The 22,637-nt window shown below is 50.8% G+C and overlaps 1 protein-coding gene across 1 annotated transcript in view; it reads right to left on the reverse strand.

The window, feature by feature from the left end:
- CFAP100 (cilia and flagella associated protein 100) overlaps positions 1-22,637 on the reverse strand; it is a 51,667-nt gene that overhangs the window by 21,843 nt on the left and 7,187 nt on the right. The window contains exons 3-11 of the mRNA XM_081823187.1: positions 15,891-15,965; positions 9,305-9,405; positions 6,458-6,650; positions 4,765-4,832; positions 4,518-4,681; positions 4,224-4,304; positions 3,548-3,729; positions 3,169-3,201; positions 2,966-3,092 (exon numbers count right to left, since the gene is read on the reverse strand). Of these exons, the coding sequence (XP_081679313.1) occupies positions 2,966-3,092; positions 3,169-3,201; positions 3,548-3,729; positions 4,224-4,304; positions 4,518-4,681; positions 4,765-4,832; positions 6,458-6,650; positions 9,305-9,405; positions 15,891-15,965 (1,024 nt within the window). The remainder of the gene's footprint in view (positions 1-2,965; positions 3,093-3,168; positions 3,202-3,547; positions 3,730-4,223; positions 4,305-4,517; positions 4,682-4,764; positions 4,833-6,457; positions 6,651-9,304; positions 9,406-15,890; positions 15,966-22,637) is intronic.

Below are 22,637 nucleotides of genomic sequence, written 5' to 3' on the forward strand. Positions count from 1 at the left end.
AACGGAATTAAAAACCACCTTTTCAATGACATCGTCTCCTGATGTGTTGGTCTTACCAAACCTCACATTTTCTATTAAGACACTATTTTCAAACAACCCTGCCAGAATACCGAGACTGACAGGGACCTACAATAGCTGAATCCCACGATCTGACCTGACCGGGTAGGACCTGGGGCTTCTGGAACCCTCTTGCCGGCTGGCCTGAGCAGATAATGCGGCAGCCAGAGCAGGGGTCTGTTTGGCAGAAGCTGCTAATGCTTAACATAGACTCACCTCGCGACCCAGCAATCCCACTCTTATTTCCAACAAAAATAGTGCTCATGCAAAAGAGAGTGCTTATACAGAAAAGTACAGGAATGTTTGCAGCAGTTTTAATCAGAATAGGCAAGAATTGGGAACAACCCAAAAGGCTACCAATCAAAGAGAGGACCCAAAGAATGGGGCTTCTTCACAAGGTGGGACACTAAGCAGCAATGGCCAAGAACAGCCTGCTGCTGCACACAACCACGCAGACACGCAGTGAAGACATGCCGGGCCCAGAGAGCACACTGGCGAGGTGCTCAGTGCACCGAGTTTCAGAACAGGGAGAGTGGCCCAGGGCAACAAAGACCAAAATAGTGTGAACTTACTGGTGTGGGGTCTGACTGAGGAGGGCCCGAGGGAGTTCTGGACACCGGGAATGTTCTATGTCTGAACCTGGGTGTGATTACACGGGTACATATGTGTGTAAAAATTCAAGTGTTGTTCAATTAAGATTTGTTCATCTTGTGATCTCTCGATAGCATCAGTATGAGAGAAAAAAATAAAAGAAGACCTGAGTCTGATCATGTCACTGCTTTGCTGAAGCTTCCTAGCTCCTGTAGGCTCTGGACCTGAGGGTGTCAACTCTACCAGGCTGTGTATGCCCCAGTTTTCTCACCTGCCATGTGGGTACCCTCCAGGAGGTGGTGGGGCTTGGGGTGGCTGACTGGAGTAGCAAGGGGGCAGGGAGCAGGGAAGGAGGCAGGGGGCTGGGGCAGGAGGAGGTCTGTCTCATGGTCACTGGTCATGGCTGAAGAACACTGGTGGGTATATGTGGGGTGCCGGGCACTGCAGAAAGAAATCCAAGAGGTGTGTAAGAGATGTTTGGTGGTCCCAGAGGCAGGTGCTGGAAGGGCTAAGGGGCTAGAGTCCCTGGAGTTGGAACCTGGTCCCAGGAGGAGGCAGGGCCTTCAGCTGGAGCATCCAGGATGACTGAGAGAGCTGTCAGACACTGGAACGACTCTGCATGACCAGCAGACCCACCCCTGTGCCCCCTGGGACAGTGGATTTCATGTCAACTTGCCCAGGTCCAACATTATTCTAGATGTTTCTGTGAAGATGTTTATTAGATGAGATGAACAAATCAGTAGACTTTGAGTAAAGCAGATGACCCTTCATAATGTGGGTGGGCCTCATCCAATCAGTTGAAGGCCTGAAGAGCAAAAGACTGACCTCCCACAAAGAAGAGGGAATTCTGCCAGTTCACTGCCTTCAGACTCACGCTGCAGCAGCAGCTCTTCTTCCCTGGGTCTCTACCTGCCAGCGACCTGCCTTGGCTCTCCAGTCTTGCTTGCTGGCCTGAGGGGGGCGGTCCGGATTTCATGGGACAGGTGAGCACCCTGGCAGTGGCCCCTGGCGCTGTGAAGGCGAGCACCTCATAGCTATCTGAGGGTGTGGTCAGTGTCCCTTCCCATAATCACATATCATGAATATCGCCCCAACAGCGCCAAAAGGCCAGGGGCTAGCCAGAGGAAGCTGAGAAGGACTGCCTCCGGATGCACCCTGGCTGTGCTGCTAACGGATAGACAGCGAGATGTGCAGGGTCAGCTCTCCAGTAAAAGGAAGGATGGGTGTAAGAAAATCACCTTTGCCTGTATTTAGGTTGAATCATGAGGAAATGCCGGTATTCATTTGAGCTATGGAACAGCAACTTCATACGGTTCAATGTACTGTTAACATAAAAATGGCTGGAAAGGGGCACCTGGGTGGCTCAGTGGGTTGAGTGTGGTCATGGGCTCAGGCTCAGTGGGGAGTCTGCTTAGGATTCTCTCTCCCTCTCCTCTGTCCCTGCCCACCCTGCCCTGGCTCACACGCACGTGCTCTCTCTGTCAAATAAATAAATCAATCTTTAAAAAAAAAAAACCCCAAACAGCTGGAAGGGTTTGCAGTAGATAACAAATCTCACTGCAATACCACCTGTGGCTTCTTGGCCCAACAGTCTGGGTGGGGAGGGGCTGGAAGGAGAGGCACCAGGACTGGGGGGGGGGGGGCGGTAAGACTTCTCAGCTTATACCCTTCTATACAGTTGTGATTTTTCTGAACGTCTTACTTAGAGAACCCCTAAAACTAAACAAATTTTCAGCGAGGGAGGAGGAGAAACTGGGGGTGACCCAGCAGCAAGGGGAGGTGGGGGGTATGGCTCTGGCCTTGTAGGCAGAAGGGTTTTTAAGTGGGGTGGGGACAGGTCTGCATTGGCTCACGGATCTGTTCAGGGTTTCTGTTTGTCCCTCTCACGTTTTTAACAAGATTTGAAAGTAACTGTCACACTTAAATCTGGGTAATTTTTGTAAAAATCCAGACTATGGCTTCTCTCGAAAGGCTCTGGAGCTCTGGCCTCCTTGGCAGGCGGCACGTGCGCTCCCGTTTAGTGCGCCCAACTTGGCTGCCTGCACTCGTTTATATTTGACTGTCCTGTTAGCACCCGAGTGGACCACCTCAGGCATAAGTTGATTGAATTGGACAGAAATAAAACTGTTTAGAAAACATCTTGATTTTGGTGCTTAAGTCCGACTCTATACCCTCCATGTGGGAAACAGCCCCTCCTCATGGTCTCACCCTTCCCGGAGAGGCTGGGCTCGTCCTGGGCCCCCCTGGCCTGGAGTCACTGGGGGGCACTCCCTACCAGGCCCCAGCCACCTCGTTGCCCTACCCTAGACCCACTCACCCTTTGGGGTCTAGCCCGCTACTCATGCTGGGCTGGCTGCTATGCTGGAGGCTCATGGTGCTGGATAGGAGCCGCCCTGGCCGGGCCACCTGCGGGAACTTCCAGGGTTTCTTTGGGCCTTGCCCATCTGGAGGAAGCAGAGGAATTGTTTCCACGCACCCTAGCCCAGGGCAGGACACCTCCAGCTTGGGGCAGCCACGTACCTTTGGAGCTTGTTTTGCCCTTGTTCCCTGGTCCTACAGGAAGCAAGAGAGGGTTCCAGATGGCTTCAGCTAGAGCCAGACCTTCAGAAACACTGCTTGAGGGCACAGGGTTCCCCAGGACCCTCCCAACCCTCTTCCCCTGTTTCAGAAAGACATGCATGGGAGGAAAGCCCCTGGGGTCTGAGTTAGAGCAGGCCCTATCTTCCTCGAGTGGATGTGTGGGCCGAGCCATGAGGCCCTAAGGGGCACCTGCTGCCTCTGGCTGGGGCTTTGCGAGGCCTGGAAGGGGCCCAGCTTGTGGCCTGGACCCTCCAAGGCCACTGCCAGCTGGGCTCAGGGTCTAGATGGACCCAGGGACCCACTTTCTCTTTTCTGCTACCTTTGTCCCCTATTGTGGAGAATAAAATCTTCTCTTTCAGGGGCTTGGTGCCCTCCTTGGTCTTTTTGAGATCCAGGTGCTTCTTCTCCTTTTCTTCCAACCACTCCTTAGGCGACAGCTTGTATAGGAAGTCCTTGTAGATCTTGTAATGCTGCAGAGTGTCTTCAAATTTGGAGATTTCACTAGACCCGGAGAGGGGGTGGTGAGGTCAGGTTCTGCCTCCTGGGACACCCCTCCAGAGGGGACTGCCCCTGAAGCCTGGCCAAGCCTGGCATGCTCCTTGTTCTCCTGGGGACAGGCACAGCAGCACTGTTGTGCCAGGGAGAGGACACTGCCCTGCTGGGGAATGTGGGTCACACCTCTACAATTACAGCTCTCCGTGACTTTGGAGTTGCAGTGGACCCTGGGGACCCTCTCTGTGTGCCAAGTGAGCCCTGCCTCCTGGTGTGGCCTTGAGAAAGTCACTGAATCTTTTCTTGGCCTCTGTCACCTCATCTGAAAAATGGGCAGCTGCATCCTGCAGGGCTTTGAGTCCCTAAGCTATTTAGGTTTGAGAGTTGAAGCGATGAGGTTTGTGCTGTGCAGGGGCTCCTTTTGGCTACAGGAGAGGGGCGGAGGGAAGCGGCAGCAGACCAGGCAGCAGATCAGAATTGGCAGGCTTGCCCTTTGAGCTCACCTTTTGATGTTCATGATCTGGGTGGTCAGGTCCCGGATCTCAATGATCTTCTCCACCTTTGCTTTGGTCTCCTTCTCAGCCCTGGGGGTGGGGGTGGGAGCCAATCGCGGACTGTTAAAGGGGGCGTGTACCCTGCGCTGGGAGGGGAGTGGGGAGCTGCCAGGGGCCAGGTCGGGGGAGGGGGGCAGAGGGGGGCTGGGCGGATGCAGGCAGGTTGGGCGCAGGTGCACAGTCCCCGGGGGGCACGGGGGTGGGGCGCGGCGGCGCGCCGGCTGCCCCTCCGCGGGGGCTCACACTCTCAGGGCCTGAACGGAGCTGCGGTCATTCTCCCGGAGAAACTCATCGAACAAGGCTGCGTCCTTCTCCAGGGACTTCTCCGCCTGCTCCAACTGCGCCTCCTCCTTGGCCGCCAGCATCTCTAGCCGCTGGACCTCGCTCCGCTTCCTGTGCAGGGCGTGCTGAGGGCCACCCGAGCGGGGGTCAGGCTCCTGGCTGGGGGAACCCCCTCCCCGGGCCCCCTGCGCACTGCAGCTGGGCCAACCTGGATAAGGAACATCTGCCGCTTCTGATTAAGGTAGTTGTTCATGTTATCAGATTCCATCTTCCTTTCTGCAAAGAGAGGAGGGAGGTCTCTGGGGGGCGGGGTGGGCAGTGCGAGAGACCCGAGCTGGGCCGAGGACGCCACTCCTGGCGTATGCTCTGCTGGCAGGTCCAGGTTATTACAGGGACTCTGGGAGATGGAGCTCTGTCTCTAGCAAAAGGAGAGAAGGCTCTGTTTATATATTACACTCTGCCTGGCTGGAGACTGGGCCAGGTGGGAAGTCCTTTCCTATGTCTGACTTGAGCCTCTCTTGCTGTAGTACTCTTCTCACCTGGAGTGAGACTCTGGACACCCCCGCCCTGGACATTTCATCCAGCTGGACCTAATAACAAAAGACCTATTAGGCCAGGACCTGCATTGGGGTGGTGAGAGAAAAATGGGGCAGCATGATCTCTCTTTAGGGTACTCTAAGCCCCCAGGATCCAATTTAGGTAGTAGCTAAGTCGACACACCAGGGTTTAAGGCCGGTGGGAGGAAATTAAAGTGGGCATCTGGAACACCTTCTGGAGGGCAAACAGAGAGGCAATGCAGCTGGGGCTAAGGGCCACGGGAGCTTCCTTCCCTTCTCTTTCTGGAGAGAAAGGCCTAGAAGCGCCCTGACTTTGGAGAGGCCAGGAACCTAGGAAAGGGCTGTGGAACCATGTGGCTCTCTGTGTTCTCTCTCAAACCCTCTCCTTTCCGGAAGACCCTGGTGTGGTGCGGGAGTCTTAAGTCTAGAAGCCTGGCAGAGACCCAGCCTGGCCTCTGTCTCCCTGGGCCACCTTGTGGGAAGGCCCTTCCCCCAAGGAGACCCAGCTCCCCACTGCAAGTCAAATCTGGGATATGGACAAGTCATGTGCCTAAACCCGCTGGGTCCAATCTTCCCTATCTAGATGCAGCCTGCCTCTCCCGGGGTGGGACCAAAGTGACAAATGTGCAGTGCTGCTGTTCCCTCTCATGCAGAGCAGGGCACAAGAAGTGTCAAAGTGAGCTCAGGGCTCTCCACCTAAAACCACTCCATGGGGTCAGGGGTAGAGGCTGGGGGTCTCTTTGATTAATATTCACATTCAGTACACCTGCAGTCCAGTTGGGTTCCAGGACTTTATCATCTGGGCTGGTAGAATATTAATGCATATTCAGTACTTAAGATTTCCTACTGGGTCATAAAATTAATAATAGCTCACACACACCCCCACACACAGTTCCTTCTCATTATATGTAGCATCTAAAGACATTGAATCACACAACCCACGAGGTCGGCACTGTCATTGGCCAGGAGAGGAAACTGCTGTGCAAAGGAGCTGAAGAGCCGGCCCAGGGTGGTGAGGTCACTCAATGCTGAAGCTGAGATCTGAACTCGGGGAACTTAGTTCCAGACTGACACCCTTTACCGTCAAGTTAAGGGACTATATTTTACATGTGTGCAGTCTGCATTCACGGGCACGGTAACGTTCCGAACGCGTGCAATACTGGGATTCAAAGGCTTTTAGATTTGCATTCCGTCTGGAATTAATCTGTGTGATGGCGGAGGCAGGGTCAGACACAGAAAAGACCCCTCCCCCTTCCCCATTGCACCGCAGCCCTGACTCTCCAAGCAATTTAAAAGTGCTGCCCATGCACGAAGGGCAAGACCTGACTCCGGAAAAGGGGGCACCTTTGGTCATGTGGAGCTTCCACGCCGTGTTGTCGTGGAAGGCGCGCAGCCGCTCCGCCTCGGCGCGCATCTCCTGGTCCTGCATCTCGTCCTCCAGCTGCAGCTCCCGACGCAGGCTGGTGTGCTTGGCCGACACTTTGGACGAGTAAGTCATCTTTTGGTGCACCTGCAGGGTCGTCTTCTGCTCCCGCTCCTGGTGGGCGTGCCCAGGCGGAGTTGGGCGGGGCCAGTATCTATTTCTACCCCCTCCCCACCAAGCCTGGGATGAGCCTCCTTCCCTGGGCGTCACCACGCGTCCCAGGGTCACACGGCCTTGAGGGAATGCACACGCGGAGCGGGGGCCCGAGGTGAGAACCTGGTCCAGGCTGCGCACTCGCTACGCGCAGAGAAGGCTGTGGAGCTGTGTGTGCTTGTGGGAGCGCCCCGGGGTGGGGGGTGGACTGAGCACAGCTCCCTGGTTGAGAGGAAAGTGGGCAGGAAGCGCTTCCAGACAGCGGGGTGAAGGGGGGGTCACCAGGTGAAGTACAGGATGCCCAGTGAGATGTGCATTCAATAGTGCAGGGACATACTCACTAACAGATGATTCCTCCTTTATCTGAAATTCGCACTTACTGTGATTTGCTAAATCTGACCCTCCGAGGTTCAGGGAAACTAGATCTTCTGAGTTTCCAAAAGAAACTCGAAATCCATGGGGCGCCTGGGTGGCTCAGTCAGTTAAGGGTCTGCCTTCGGCTCAGGTCATGATCCCAGGGGCTCCCTGCTCAGTGGCGAGCTTGCTTCTCCCTCTCCCTCTGCCTCTCCCCCCACCCCAGCTCATGCTCTCTCTCTCGCTCTGGCTCTATTTCAAATAAATAAATAAAATCTTAAAAAAAAAAAGAGAGACTTGAAATCCTGAGTTTGATCTGCAAGCTCAGCAGTCAGTGTTGGCAGTGATCGGGTTGCTGGGGATTTGCCCGCACCAGCTCCTCCCCACCCTGCCTGGCCTCCAGTCTGCCTCAGGGTTGCTCCCATTCCCAGCCCTTCACTTGGGAGGATCCTAGGATGGTGTGGGGGTGGGGGCTTTTCTTCCCTGAGGCCTAGTTCAGGTCTTTGGCTGCAGGGGCGCCCAGCCCCGCCAGCTGCCAAGCCCTGGGGGTCTCCCCATCCTTCTATGCTAGACACCCTAGCCCACAGAATCAGATAGGCCTTCATGAATCCTCTTCATTTGGCCTTTCCTGGGGCATTTCTATTTCCTGCTGGCCCTGCCAGGTGCAACAACCCATTCAGCCTCTAAAGAAGGCTGTTTAGGGAAACCTCATCTGTGAGGGGATTCAGCCTGAGGCCACTAGCTTGCATGTCTGTGTAGAAGAACAAAGTGGGGAAATACCACCTGCTAGAATCCCAATGGCAGAAGGTCTGTGCTTAGAAGAAATTGGGCAGCTGCTTGGGGTCAATGTGAGACTGGGGGGTTCTGCTGGGGTGTGGGGAGGGGTATCAGGTTTGTTTGATTTAAGAAGGCAGAGGCGACCCTGGAAGCAGGGCTAGGCTAGGAGAAGAAAATCCAAACTTACCCTGGAGAAAGAGAAAGGTCTCTTAAGTCAATGTCAGAGAAAGTTTTGTGTGTGTCTGCCGTGTTTCCCCACTTAGAGGCCTCTGAGAAGTGTGTGTTGCTCAGTATGGCTTTGTGTGAGTGCCTCCTTCCAGGGCATGAGGGGGTGCACAGCATGGCAGTAAGGTGGGGAAAACACTCATGGTGGCCCCCCCAGAGCTTCTAGTGGGGAGGTCTGGGGTGGGGCTGGAAAATGTGCATTTCCTTATGTGTCTTTGTTCACTGGTTGGGTCTCAGTGGGAACCACTTCTCCAAGGAATCCCAGATACTGAGCCCTGAGTTGGGGCAGACAGAGTCAGAGCAAAAGGGAGCCTGGAACACACTGGCCATGCCCGTGCCCCCGAGAGTGTGTCCAGAAATATGGCCCATGCTGACCACTTCTCAGGGAAGATGCTCCCGGGTGAGTCCTCCCTGGGCCTGGCCGCAGGGATGCTTGCTTGCTCTGGCCATGCTGCAGGGGGTGGAAATGGACAGATTGGCTCTTGGATGGGGAGGCAAGACAGACTATGCTGGGGTGCAGACAAGGCATGGGCTAGGGGTTGGGGCTGGCTCCAGGATTCCCATGTATTGCTGAGGGGCATGCGTGTCTGTGTGTGCACGCATGTGTGCTTGGTTGTGTGTGTATCTGGCCTCCAAGAATTCCAGCGAGGGGGACTGTGCACAGCTGGAGCAGTTGCAAGGGCGGTGGTCTCCTGGGGGAGGTGTGAGAGTCCCTGAGGTCTGAGATGGGCCTTGCAGGACAGAGAGAGTCTCAGGAGCGGATGGCCGCTCATGCAAGAGAAGCAGAAGCAAAGCCTGGTGCTGAGGCTAGGCCACAGTAGCTTCCAACAGCCCACTCTGACAAGACTCAGGAAGAGTAGGGATAAAACTGTGTAGGAACAGTGGGACAGGTCAGATACTGGAGAGCTAGTCAGGTTTTTGAATTGATTTTTTAAAAAATGGTGAGCCATTGGGGCGCCTGGGTGGCTCAGTCAGTTAAGTGTCCGACTCTTGATTTCAGCTCAAGTCGTGATCTCAGGGTCGTGAGATGGAGCCCCCATCAGGCTCTGTGCTCAACTTAGAGTCTGCTTGAGATTCTTTCTCTCTTTCTCCCTCTGCCCCCCCTTCACTCTCTCTAAATAAACAAAATCTTTAACAAAATAACCATTGACTATTCTAGAGAGAGTGACCCAAAGAAAGTACTCTTCTGAGAAGGGCAATTTGGCTCTGCATGTGTGAGGGAGGGACGAGTTGTGGGCAGACCAGTCCTAGATACTCACTGCACGAGACTTATTCCGCTCCTGTTCTCTGAGCAAGAAGAAATCCACATCTCCAGACATGTGGAAAGGATTTGCTGAACGGTCAGGAACAATCATGGACACTGGAGAGGGAGATACCTCATTGGAGAGATGAGCCAGCTCTTCCAAACAGTGGCCTGTGCCTCGGGAGTCCTGGCGCCCTCTCCGCCCAGCATGAGGAACTTGAAAGCACAAGCTAGTGGCAAAAGTTCTCTTGGATCCAGCTGTGCCTGAAGTCGAACTCTGGCCCTTCCAACTCCATAAACTCACCTGTCTGGTTTAATCTAGTTGGATGTGGGCTTCTGTCCGTGGCATCTGAAAGAGACCTGGTGAACACAGCCCCACCTGTGTCTCAGACCTCTGGCCCCTCTCATTTAAAGTCTCAGGAACCCCTATTCCTTAGAGGAGAGGTTGGCCCACTCCAGAGCAGAGGCACCTGCCTGCAGAGGGCAGTGGGCAGTGGGCACACCGGGTGAACATGCCTGTCTGCAGGATTCTCCAGGAGCCTCCCAGGGGAAGGCTGAGTTGTGGGCAAGTGAGGCAAAGCACCCGAGGCCTAGGGGGTGGGGGTCAGGCAGGAATTTGGGAGATGGGGGCTGCCAAGGACCCCTGCTCTGCTGCTCCCCCTACCTCTGTGGGTAAGGAAGAGGTTCCTGCTGCTCAGCTCAGCAGGGAGAGAACCCAGGAGGCACCAAACTAAGGGCTTAAAAATATGGATGTTTTCTCCCCTTATCCTTGATTTAGAGGAAAAGGGGTTCGTTGTAAGACAGAACAAAACAAAACAAAAAATTCTTGGAAGTAAAAGAGTATGAGAACAAAATAACTCCCCCACTTTGAAACAACTGCTGGTGACATTCTGGGGGTATTTTCTTCTAGTAATTTCCAACACCTATTTTTAATAATTTCACATCTTTAAAAAAAAAAACACTTCACCTTCAGCAAATGCCTGCGAAATTACTAATTCTTTGCGAGCCCTGTACGCAGTTATAACGGGGTGCAGTAAGGCATGGCTTTCCCAGGGCGCCACCATGGGCTGGCTCTTGGCAATTGATTTTCAGAAGGGAGAACAGGGGCCAGGGGCTGTGAGCATTTCCAAGCTTCAGAGTCTTATGCCGACCTGCCTTCCTGGCGGTCTGTCCCATTTTACACCCTCACCAGTGAAAATCCCCTGCGAAGGGGATTTGAAGTTATGCACCGAGGGTCTCAAAATACCTCCGCACAAGATCCGTACTTATTAATGACCAAGAGTAGAGAAGCTGGCTGACTCCATCCTGCTCAGGCCTTCAGAGTGAACTAGAGCAGAAGCGAGAGGGGTGGGCCTTCTCTGGCCAGTGCGACCCCAGCAGTCACTCAGATGGTCCCGCCAGGATGCTTCGCCTGCACCCATCATGCAGAGGGGGTGGAAAACCTCCAAGTCTACGACATCTCTGTACTGTTCTTTCAACTTTTCTCTAAGAATTAAATCCTGTCAAAATAGTTTACAAATCTGAGTGAGAAGAGGAAAGAAAGATGATCTACTCCTGGGCCCTGCTGAGGGGAGGAAGCCTGCAGGGGCCTCCAGTCAGGTCTCAGCCTGGTTTCTGGAGAGGGGAGCATGCGGAAGGAGGTGGCCCAAGACAGGGAGAGGTCACAGGGGTGGTACTGACCCCAGGGCCGTCAGGGACCTGTGGACAGGAGGGACAGAAGTGGGACAGGGCTTGTGCAGGTTGGTTTGAAGCTTAGACTCTCGTTCCATGCCTAATCATGACTTTTTTTTACATACTGACTTTGCTGCTGATAGAGAGGCTCCAGAAAAGACTGCCAAAGGGCCTCTCTGTCCGCATCAGGAGGCTGGGGAGGCAGGTGCAAATGGTGACCTGGGTACATGGCTTGTCTCCCCCACCAGGCCAACCCCATACCCCAGAAATGATGTAACGTACATTCAGAGATTGCACACAGCTCTGGACAAGAAGGGATGACTCGGGGCAGGGGAGGGGGGAGCTGCCAGGGAGAGTTGGAAGAGGGAAAGCGGTGGGCGGGGATGGGGTGAAGTGGGGAAGTATGGCTCAACCAGGCTGGGTTGTGGGGAGGAAGGTATTCGGGAAGTGACAGCTCTGGGCGCAGAAATGAGGGCCTGAGAGGCCTGGACAGAACTGCCACAGCTCGCCCCCTCCTCATGTCCTCATCCCACTCTCTCTCACTCCCTGTGCTTGTCCAGCAACCCCAGGCAGGGGCCCTAAATTCAGAATAGTGAGGACTGAGCTTGGGTGAGAGAGGCAGGGAAAAGTTAGTCTTGATGTCCCCAAACTACGTGCCAGTAGCATGCATGGGCTGAATGTCCCATGTCCCCATCGAAGAGATTAATTATGCTAGTTAACAAGAATGAGCACTTACCATGGCCAGACCACGGACTTCGCCTGACTGAATGTTCATAATGACCCTGAGGTGGGAATTGTTGTTACTCCCGGTGAGGAAGAGGGACAGAGAGGTAAGCCGCTCAATCTATAAGTAACAATGTGGAGACTGGCTTCCCAAAACAGAAACTGCATTTGCAGTCCGGTGAGTAGGGAATGTTTCTGAATGGAAATATGTTAATGGGAAGATGAGCCTACAACCAAGACTGTCCATCATTTGAAGCAGATCATTCCAGAAATGCCACGTTGGTTTCACATTTAGAAACCAATCAATATAATATACCCCATTAACAGAATGAGGGAGAAAATGATACGATCTTTTCAAGGGATACAGTAGAAGTATTTGATACAATCCAAAACTGATTTTAAATCATAGTCGTAGCAACCTAGGAAAAGGAGGGGGCTTCCCAATCTGATAGAGGGAAGTGTGGTGAGCTCAGCAGTGGCCCCCAAAGATGGCCGCACGCTAAACCCCAAGCCTGTGCCTAGATTCCTTTATATGGTAAAGGGGATTTTGCAGATGGGATGAAGTGAAGGACCTCGAGATGGAAGATGGCCCTGGATTAGACAGAGGGGCCTGATGTAATCACAAGGGTCTTTCTAAGATGGAGGCAGGAGGGCCAGAAGCAGGAGGAGCAGGTGTGACGACAGAAGCAGAGGCTGGAGTGATGTCACAGAAACCGGAGCAGGCTGTGCTGCTGGCTTTGGAGACGGAGGAAGGGGCCAGGAGCCAAGGGTGTGGGCACCTCTAAGCTAGAAAAGGCAAGGAAGCAGATTCTCCCCTGGAGCTTCCGGAAGGAACACAGCCCCGTGGACCCCTTGATTCGAGAGTTCTGTAAGATTCATTTCAGACTTCTGACTCCAGAACTGTAAGATAATATATTTGTGTTGCTTTAAGCTACTGAGTTTGTGACAGCAACCACGGGACCTGAGTATCTATAAGAAACTTCTAGGGGAAATATTGCATGTTTCCCCTCCAGGATCAGGAACAAGGCATGGATACCTATCTTTGCACTTCTGTGCAATGTTGTAGTTAAGCAAGAAAAAGAAATAAAAAGTACAGGATTGGAAAGGGAGGGCAAATAATGTTATCTCAAGGTGATGTGATTGTAGAGGAGAAAATCCAAAGAATCTACAAAGTGGTTACAATTAGATTAGAGAGGATTTGTAGGTCTGATTGTAAAGTGAACACAAAACTTGTATAAGATACAGTATCTTCATGACCAGGACACAAAAAGTACCAACCATATGAAAATGATTGGTAAAGGGAACTTCATGAAAATTAGGAACTTTTGTTTATTAAAAAGCACCACCAAGAAAGGAAAAAGCAATCTACCAAGTGAGAGAAGGTATTTGCATACTTAGAACTGGTGAATGATTTGTTTCCAGAATATGTAAAGAGCTCCTAGAAATCATTAAAACAAAAGGACAACCCAATAGAAAAGTGAGCAGAGGCAGGGACAGGCACTTTATAACACAGAGTCATCAGTGAACGTATAGAAAGGTAATCACCCTCATTGGTCACAGGGAATATGAGATGCTAATACATATCCAGAAGGCCAGGTAATAGTAAAAGCATCGACAGTGTGCCAACTGTTGGAGAGGATGTGAGGCATCTGGAATGCTCACACCTGTTGGTGGTACAATTGTTCTGGAAGACTCATCGGTATCTACTAAGGTTAAACATACTACCAGCAATTCCACTCCTTCATATACACCCAGGAGAAATGAGTGCTTCTTTCCCTAAATGGCATGTACAAGAATGTTCATTGCAGTATTATTTGTAATATCGAAAACCCAGAAACAACCCAAATGTCCATCCACTCCAGAAAGAATAATACACTGTTGACATATGCACACAATAGGATACACACAGCCACAACAAAGAAGGGAGTCCTGTGACTGGCATTCCATAGATGTGATGCTGAGTGAACAGGATCAGGACTGCAAGAGCACAGAATGTGACTCCATTTATACAAGGTTCGAGAATGGATAAAGTGATTCTCTGATGATAGCGGAACAGTGCTGTCTCTTGGGGAAAGGGAATGTCTGGGCAGACGGAAATGTTCTAGATGGTGAATGGGGTGGAAGCTACAAAGTTGTATACATTTATTGAAACTTATCAAACTGTATACTAAGATTTGTGCATTTCACCTTCTATGAATTATACCTTAGAGAAGAAACCAAACCAAACCCAAACCCAGACTCCTCACCCTTAATGTAGCGATCAATTTAAGCATAGGCATCCATGGGTAGAAGAAGCTGTTGGGTGAATGGCTGATGGGAATCTGACAGAGGGCCAGGTGGTCACTACCTGAACCCACTGAGCGTGGCATGGCCACCATTGAGACAGCTGGATGCGTGAGCTTCTTGTGAGAGGTGGTAGGAAGGATTCTCGTGGACAAAATGGAATATCAAGCATGTAGGGTTATGTCCAATTAAAGGAAATATGAGGAACAGAGGAACCATTTCAATAACAATGACAATGACCAGGAAGCAAACAGACACATACAGAACGGGGGACATTCTACAGGATAATTAACACCATTTCACAGTAAGTCAAGACACAGAAAATGAAAGGACAAAGGACATGCGGGAGGGACTCTGCTAGATTTAAAGAGAGTGAAGATGATCAGATCTCATTTGAATCCTAATTAGAACGAATCTTCTATAGGAAGACATTTCTGAGATAATTGGGAAACTTCATTGTGGCCTTGCAGGGAAACATCCCTATTTTTGAAAAATGAATATTGTGGGATATAAGGATGAAATAACATGCCCGGATTTTACTTTAAAATATTCTGGCAAAGTCTGGAAGCAACCCAACTGTGTGCATTGATAGATAAATGGATAAGGAAGACGTGATACACACACACACACACACACACACACACACACACACACACAGGAATATTACTTAGCCATAAAAAGAAGGAAATCTTGCCATTTGCAACAATGTGGATGGAGCTAAAAATATGCTAAACAAAATAAGTCAGTCCTAGAAAGAAATACCATATGATCTCACTCATATGTGGAATTGAAGAAATAAAACAGATGAACAAAGGGGGAGAAAAAGGCAAACTAAGAAACAAGTTCTTAACTACAGAGAACACACTGATGGACAGAGTGGAGGGGTGGGGGAATGGGTGAAATAGGTGATGGGGATTAAGGAGGGCACTTATGATGAGCACAGGGTGATGTATGGAAGTGCTGACTCACTATATTGTACACCTGAAACTAATATAACACTGTATGTTAACTACACTGGAATTAAAATTAAAAAATTAAAATAAAAAAAATATTCTGGCAAAGACAAAAAAAGAAAAAAAAAGCAAAAGGATAGATGCAACAAATGTGGCCAAATCTCTACTGTCCAGTCTGGTGATGGGCACCTGCGTTCACTGCATTTTAGTCTCTACTTCTGGGCAGGTTTGTATTGTCATAATTAAAAGCAAGAGGGAACACAAGGGGGGGAGGCTTGACGGGAGGTGGCTCAGCCTGGGAGAGATAGGCTCAGGGAACATGCTCACATCTGTGCCCCTCTGGAGAAGGATCAGACTGGCTAGCAAGCCTGGGGGGCAGAGCGGGAGTGCAGGGGCTCAGAGGAAGCAGTATGAGCAGCTGGCTGCCTACCCTTCCTCTTCTTAACAGGTGGCAGCCATGTGCCTCGTTGAACAGTTATACTTCTCAGCCTCCCTTACAGATACTGATGGCCACATGACAAATTTCTAGACTATGGAATGTAGGCAGAAATTGCTGGGTGGGGCTTCTGGGAAGGCTCTTTTTCCAGGGAGGGCTGAGTTGACTGGTGGGCAGTTTTGCTCTTCCCTTTACCCCTTCTCCTTGTCTGAACTCCGATGTGATGGCTGGAGCTACAGCAGCCATTTTGTGACCACATGCTAACTTTGCAGTTGAAAACCCTAAGGCTAAAACTGGTGGAGCAGAAAGACTTGGAAACCAGTCACCTGAGTGATTTCTTAGAACTGCTGTTTGTGGAGCCTCATGGAGTTCTGGACTGCCTCCCATATTTCCCATTACTTGAGGAAAAACAAATCCTACTTTGTTCATGTTACTATTATTTCAGGTCTCAGTAATGCATTTCCCTTTGCCACTGACACTAGAGACTACGTTGACGAGGGGAGATGTTTGACTCCCACCATGAGGGCTACGTTTACCTTTTTTCCCATGTTTCTCCTTTTTTTCTTCAATGATTGAAGAAGAACTGTTGTCCGGGGACTCCAGCCTGTTCTCTGGGGAGAGACAAAAGCAAAGCTGTGAACACAGTGTGAGGCTGGGGAGAGGCTCTGGTGCCAGCATCCTCACCTGCCTGCTGAGTGGCCCTGGCAAGTCGCTCAGCTTCTCTGAGCTTCTCTTTCCACATCTGAGTTGATCATGCTGACTTTGCTGGCGAGTTGTGATAACTGTGCAAGAAAAGGGCCCATGTGTACATGTACCTGGCACACAGAACATATTTTGTGCCTTCCCTTTGGCGTCCTTCCATTTGCTCCTTAAGAGGAGTGCAGGACCATTTTATGGGGAAGTCACAGACCCAAACCTGCTGCCTCATGGCTCTGCCCACACTTTTGCTGTGAGCCTTCCAGGGTTTCCCTCAGGACTTCAACAGAAGATTCAGAGACACCCATTTCCTTGGTGTCCTCCCTTCCATGGATACCCACAGGGAAGGGGGGCATTGGAATCCTACTCCAGCTCAGAAATCATCTGTAGCTTGGAGATTCCAGTCTATGCCAGTCGGGGAGGGCAGCCAGCCACGGGCAGAGGGGTAGGGACTGCTGGAGAGCCTGGGGGTGCGCTTTGGTGGGGAGCTCAAGTAGCCAGTCCTTTTGGACCAGCTTGGAGGAGGAGACCTGGGATGATGAGGGGAAGGCAGGGCTCACAAGATGGGGGACGTGATACTGAGGGGCAGACCCTGAGCAGCTGGGTGATGAGGTGTGGAGAGAATGAGGAGGAGAGCTCTCCTGTGGCACTGGCAGGAAGGTCAAGAGCATGGGGCCGAAAACTCTGATGCCTGCAGGTCAAGCCGCATATGTAATGTAAGGAGAGGGGAGTCGGTAGGGAGCGGTGAGGCCTGCGGAGAGTGCAGGAGCACAAGCTGTTCAGTCCGTATTTTCTAACTTAGTAACTCTGGGGTTCAATTTCCAGGTAGCAACATTTAACCAACCATATCATAAAAATCAGAAGATACCACTATTATTTAAATAGACCAAAACCCAAACCAAACAAACCCAAACTCTAATAAAATTCAGCTTTTTTCTTTTTTTTAAAGATTTTATTTATTTATTTTATTTAATTTTTTTTTAAAGATTTTATTTATTTATTTGAGAGAGAGAATGAGATAGAGAGAGCATGAGAGGGGGGAGGGTCAGAGGGAGAAGCAGACTCCCTGCTGAGCAGGGAGCCCGATGCGGGACTCGATCCCGGGACTCCAGGATCATGACCTGAGCTGAAGGCAGTCGCTTAACCAACTGAGCCACCCAGGCGCCCAAGATTTTATTTATTTATTTGACAGAAAGAGACACAGCGAGAGAGGGAACACAAGCAGGGGGAGTGGGAGAGGGAGAAGCAGGCTTCCTGCTGAGCAGGGAGCCCGATGCGGGGCTTGATCTCAGGACGCTGGGATCATGACCTGAGCTGAAGACAGACGCCTAATGACTGAGCCACCCAGTCGCCCCCAGTTTTTTCTTAATTGAAAAAGCAATGCACATACATAGCAGGCATTTTTAACAATGTTGTTTGATGTGTTATGATGAACACTGATATGACATGCTGATATGATGAACAATCCTCACCTGAAGCCCTCACTACCAAATGGATCTTTGTTCACCTAACTAGAGGTATTTTATGCATACACGTTTTGTTTTTTTTTTAAAGATTTTATTTATTTATTTGAAGGAGAGAGTGAGAGAGCACAAGCAGGGGGAGTGGCAGGCAGAGGGAGAAGCAGGCTCCCCGCTGAGCAAGGAGCCTGATGCAGGACTCCATCCCAGGCTGAGCCACCCAGGCATCCCATGCCTACACATTCTTAGATGCCCCTTACTTTTTTACTGAACAATGCATCTGCTTTCATGCTACAATATGGATGAACCCTGAGGACACTGTGCTCAGTGAAAGAAGCCGATCACACAAGGACAACTTCTGTGAGGTCCTTAGAGTCGTCAAATTCCTACACATAGAAAGTAGGATGGTGGGTGCCAGGGGCTGCGGAAGGGGAGATGGGGAGTTAGTGTTTAACGGGGATTCAGTTTTGCAAGGCAAAAAAGTTCTGGAGACAGATGGGGGATGGTTGCACACTAATGTGAATGTACTTACAACTGAACTGTCTACTTAAAAATGCTCAAAAGAGTAAATTCTGTTATGTACAGATAGTTGACCACAATTTTTAAAAAGTTAAAAAAAAGAACATATCTGCTCATATCCAAATCTCATTGCTCCTTAGCCAGGTCCCCTGGTGGGCCGTGGGCCCAAATTTCCAGTCTTATGCAATTTTCAAGCTTATGCAATGGTTACTCTCTAGTACCAAGTTGAGCTGGACTGTGTCTCACACACCTGGAATTTTGTCAGTCTGACAGGTGATAAATGCATCTCAGTTTTAATTTGCACTTCTTAATTACAGAAACTACTGTGTGTCTTTTCAGGTGTTAATCATCCACTTGCTTCTCTCTGTTAGTATCCTTTGCCCATTTTTCTATTGGGGTGTTATAGTTTTTAAATGATCTTGACCATCTTTATCTATTAGAGGACACTAGCTCATTTGTTTGTCAGAGCTGCTGAAGATATTTTTGCTTCAGCTGATATGACAATTTCCTTTGGATTGTCTATCATGTATTTTCCTTACAGGACATTTTCGTATTTGCTTAGTGAAATGCTTCGGTGTTCTGTGTCTGCTTAGAAAGGAATTCTGCATCTGAAGGTTAAATACATTTAAAAAATTCCTGTTTCCTTCTAGTACTTTAACAGAATTAAATTTTTAAATTAAAAATTTTATAGATTTTATTTATATGACAGAAAGAGAGAGCAGCAGAGGGAGAAGCAGGCTCCTCGCTGAGCAGGGAGCCCGACCACGGGGCTCCATCCCAGGACCCTGGGATCATGACCTAAGCCGAAGGCAGATGCTCAACCGACTGAGCCACCCAGGTGCCCCAAATTAAAAAGTTTTAAAAATGTAAGCCTACTTTTAGAAAAATTCTCCAGGACAAACAAGGGGAGGTGAACTGGGTGCAAAATGTCCTCATAAAAAGTGATAAAATTTGAGCACCCTGTCCCCCAACAATGGAAGCCTGGGTGTGGGCTCTGGCCCATCAGAATATCCTCCTGCTTCCGGCAGCACCCCAGCAGTGAGGCAGGGAGAGGAGAGGCCAGCTCCCTGGGGAAGCCATCGGCTGACCTGCTCCGCTCCAGCAGCCAGGGGTCTCTCCCCATCTACTACCCTGAGCCACCTTCTCTGCACTCCAGGTACAAGAGGAATGGGCCACCACCATGGACCCCAGTTCCCGCCATCTCCCTCCTTCACTCTGGGACTCACTCAGCGCCTCCCCAGCACACTGGCAAGCCTGTCCTCCCCGCTGCCAGTCCCCTCCCGCTCCTCCACGGAAGAGGGCTGGTGGCTTCGATGACGGTGTGAGTACAGGGTGGGAGGAGGTGTGGATGCAGTGTTTTTCAGGAGAGCCCTTGGGGCTTGCTGCCTGACTGGATGTGGGCTCAGGAGAGAAGGGAGCACCAGGGATAACTGTGTCCCTTAGGTATAAACACCTTCGCATCAGGTGCTGCTTGCTGAGGTTGCAGAGAAGGGCAGGAGGGGGCTGGGGGGAGCCAGAGGCCTGGAGCTCAGGCAGAGGTGCTGGGTTCAGGCACCCGTGGGAACCGCCAAACTGGGACTCTGAAGGGGCCACTCCTGATGGAGGTCTGGGGACCAGGAGCCTAGAGGACGGAAATGTGTCCCTGGCGAATAGATGGAAACTGAGGCTGTGCTCATAGTCGAGACAGAGGACGGCCTAGGAACCCCGACAGTAGAGGAGCTTGGCAAGGAGGCCTGCAGAGCAGAGGGACAGGCCAGAGAAGACCAGAGCCCTGGGAAGAGGGCGGGAGAAGGAGGGAGTGTCTGAGGGAGGTGCCCTGGGAGAGGCCTTAGCCACGGCCCCAGAGTGAGATTGGCAGCGTGGGGTGACGGGGCAGAAGCCAAGATCCCACAGGGTTAGGGAGGGGAGGCAAGTGGACATGGTAGGTTTGGGCAGCTCTCAAGGGCTGGCTGTGAATGGGGGGCGTTGCACAGGCAGAAGAGACCATGCAGCTGGGGAAGGGCCACCACTGGAATCCCAGCAGGACACAGAAGGTTAACAGAGGGTAAAGCAGAGACACAGTCCAGAACCCAAAGAGGAAGCTGTATGAGGAGTCTTGACCACACTGAACAGCCTGGCAGGCCTTTTTTTTTTTTTTTGAGAGAGAGAGAAAGAGAGAGAGGGGAGGAGCTGAAGAAGAGAGAGAATCCCAAGCAGACGCCATGCCCGGCACGGAGCCCGAGGCAGGGTTCGATCTCACAACCCTGAGATCAGGACCTGAGCCAAAATTAAGAGTTGGAAACTTTACCAACTGGGCCACCCAGATGCCCCCGGGCAGACCATTTTAAAACACAATTCACAAAACCAATCATGTGTTTACATCCTTTGCGGCAGCCAGCCCCTAAAGCAGCCCCCAGTGTCACCGGGCTCTAGGCACGCACACCCTTTAGTACCCCCTCCAGCACTGGACTCTGGTTGGTTTGTGTGGCCAGCTGTGGAAGGGACAGTGTGTGACTTCTGAAGCGAGGGCAGAGAGGACATTTGGGCCCTGCCTAGCCTCTCTGGGATCACCTGCTCTGGAGGAGGTCAGCCCCAGCCCATAGCCATATGACTGAGCCTGCTTGGAGCTGATCCTCCAGCCCTGGTCAAGCCTTCAGATGACTTGTGGAGGAGATCCCCTGGGCCAGAATCCCCAAGCCAAGCCCCTCATGAGCTCCTGACCCAAAGAAACTGAACTAATACATGTTTACTATTGTTTGAAGCCACTAAGTTTTGGGGTAATTTGCTACCCAGCAGTAGAGATCCAGCGCATTTTCAGGGGCATCCCAGGTTCGGTAGGTCCAGGACCCCAATCCACAGGGTTTGGGAGACCCTGCATGATCTCACACAGCGACGTCTGCAGCTTCTCATCTTGCTACCAGCCTCACCCCCCTCACTACCCTCTGGCCACTCGAAGACTGTCATGGACCCTCCCACAGGCAATACCACGTGCTATCCCCTTTGCTTTTTTCACCCCACCGGGGTCCAAGCCCCCTCAGCCAACATCTCCCTCGTCTGTTGTTGACCCTGGAAGGCCTCCTGACCCCCTCATCCAGGACAGAGGGGCCCACCTCATGTTCTCCCAGAGATGGCCCTCCCCTCTCTAGCACGTGTCACATCTGCTATTATGTAGGGGTCACCTTCCTTCACAAGATGGGAAACTGCTCCAGGACCGGTGCATTAATGCTGTCTTGTACTTTCTGTACCCGATGCTCTAGCATCTGGGTCTTACTGATCCCATAGGGACCATCCCTACCTCTCCACCCTGGGGTTGGCCAATCCCTAGAGAAAGTAAAGGAGGTTCCCGAGAGCATGCTTTACAAATGCAAACCCACTAATCCAGAGCCCACATGCCCAGCTCCCATCTCCACTGTCAGGCTCTCATACCCAGGGCCACTGGTCCCTTCTCCAATCGCCCAGGGCCAGGTCCCAGACAACTCAGGACAGCCCCATGCCACAGAGTCCTGACATACTCAAATCAGTCAACCCTAAGCCCGCACACCCTGTGTCACCCGCTCCTTCCCATGGAAGTCACAACAAAGGCTCCTGCTCACAGTTCCCCCACTCCCTCTGCCTCTGACCCAGCCCAGTCCTTCCCTGTGTGGCCCTGCCTCCTGTTTCTAGGGATCTGGGAAGATCACAAACTACCTTTCCAATGGCAGCCATCCCCTTGTCTGCGGATCTTGCCATACCTGAGTAGTAATGAAACCTACATTTTACTTATTTTTTTTTTATTTGTATGTCAATTTTAACATCTATATTATGCCTTTACATTTCAATAGTTCTTTCTCGTTACATTGATCTATCTACGTGATGTATTCATGATTGCTTTTTTTTTTTTAGTTAACATACAGTGTTATATTAGTTTCAGGTGAACAATACAGTGATTCAACACTTGCACACATCACCCCATGCTCGTGATGACAAGTGCCCTCCTTTATTCCCATCACCTGTGTCACCCATCCCCCACCCACCTCCTGTCTGGTAACTATCAGTGTGTTCTCTATAGTTAAGAATTGACTTCTTGCTTTGTCTTTCTCTCTCTCTTTTTCCCCCCTTTGCTTGTTTGTTTTGTTTCTTAAATTCCACATATGAGTGAAATCCTATGGTATTTGTCTTTCTCCGACTGACATATTTTGCTTTGCATGATGCACTCTAGCTCCATCCATATTGTTGCAAATGGCAAGATTTCATTCTTTTTTATGGCTGAGTAATATTCCATTGTATATACACCACGTCTTTTTTACCCATTCATCAGTTGATGGACACAAGGGCTGCTTCCTTATCTTGGCTATTGTAGATAATGCTGCTATAAACTTCAGGGTGCATGCATCCCTTTGAATTAGTATTTTTGTATTCTTTGGATAAATTCCTAGTAGTGCAATTGCTGGTTCATAGGGTAATTCTATTTTAAACTTTTTGAGGAAACTCCATCCTGTTTTCCACAGTGGTTGCTCCAGTTTGCATTCCCACCAACAGAGCACAAGTGTTTCTTTTTCTCTACATCCTCACCAACACCTGTTGTTTCTTGCCGATTTTAGCCATTCTGACAGGTGTGAAATGATATCCCATTGTATTGTTGATTTGCAT

This window comes from Leptonychotes weddellii, chromosome 1, assembly GCF_054177405.1.
Source record: "Leptonychotes weddellii isolate Sample4059 chromosome 1, ASM5417740v2, whole genome shotgun sequence".
NCBI lineage: Eukaryota > Metazoa > Chordata > Mammalia > Carnivora > Phocidae > Leptonychotes > Leptonychotes weddellii.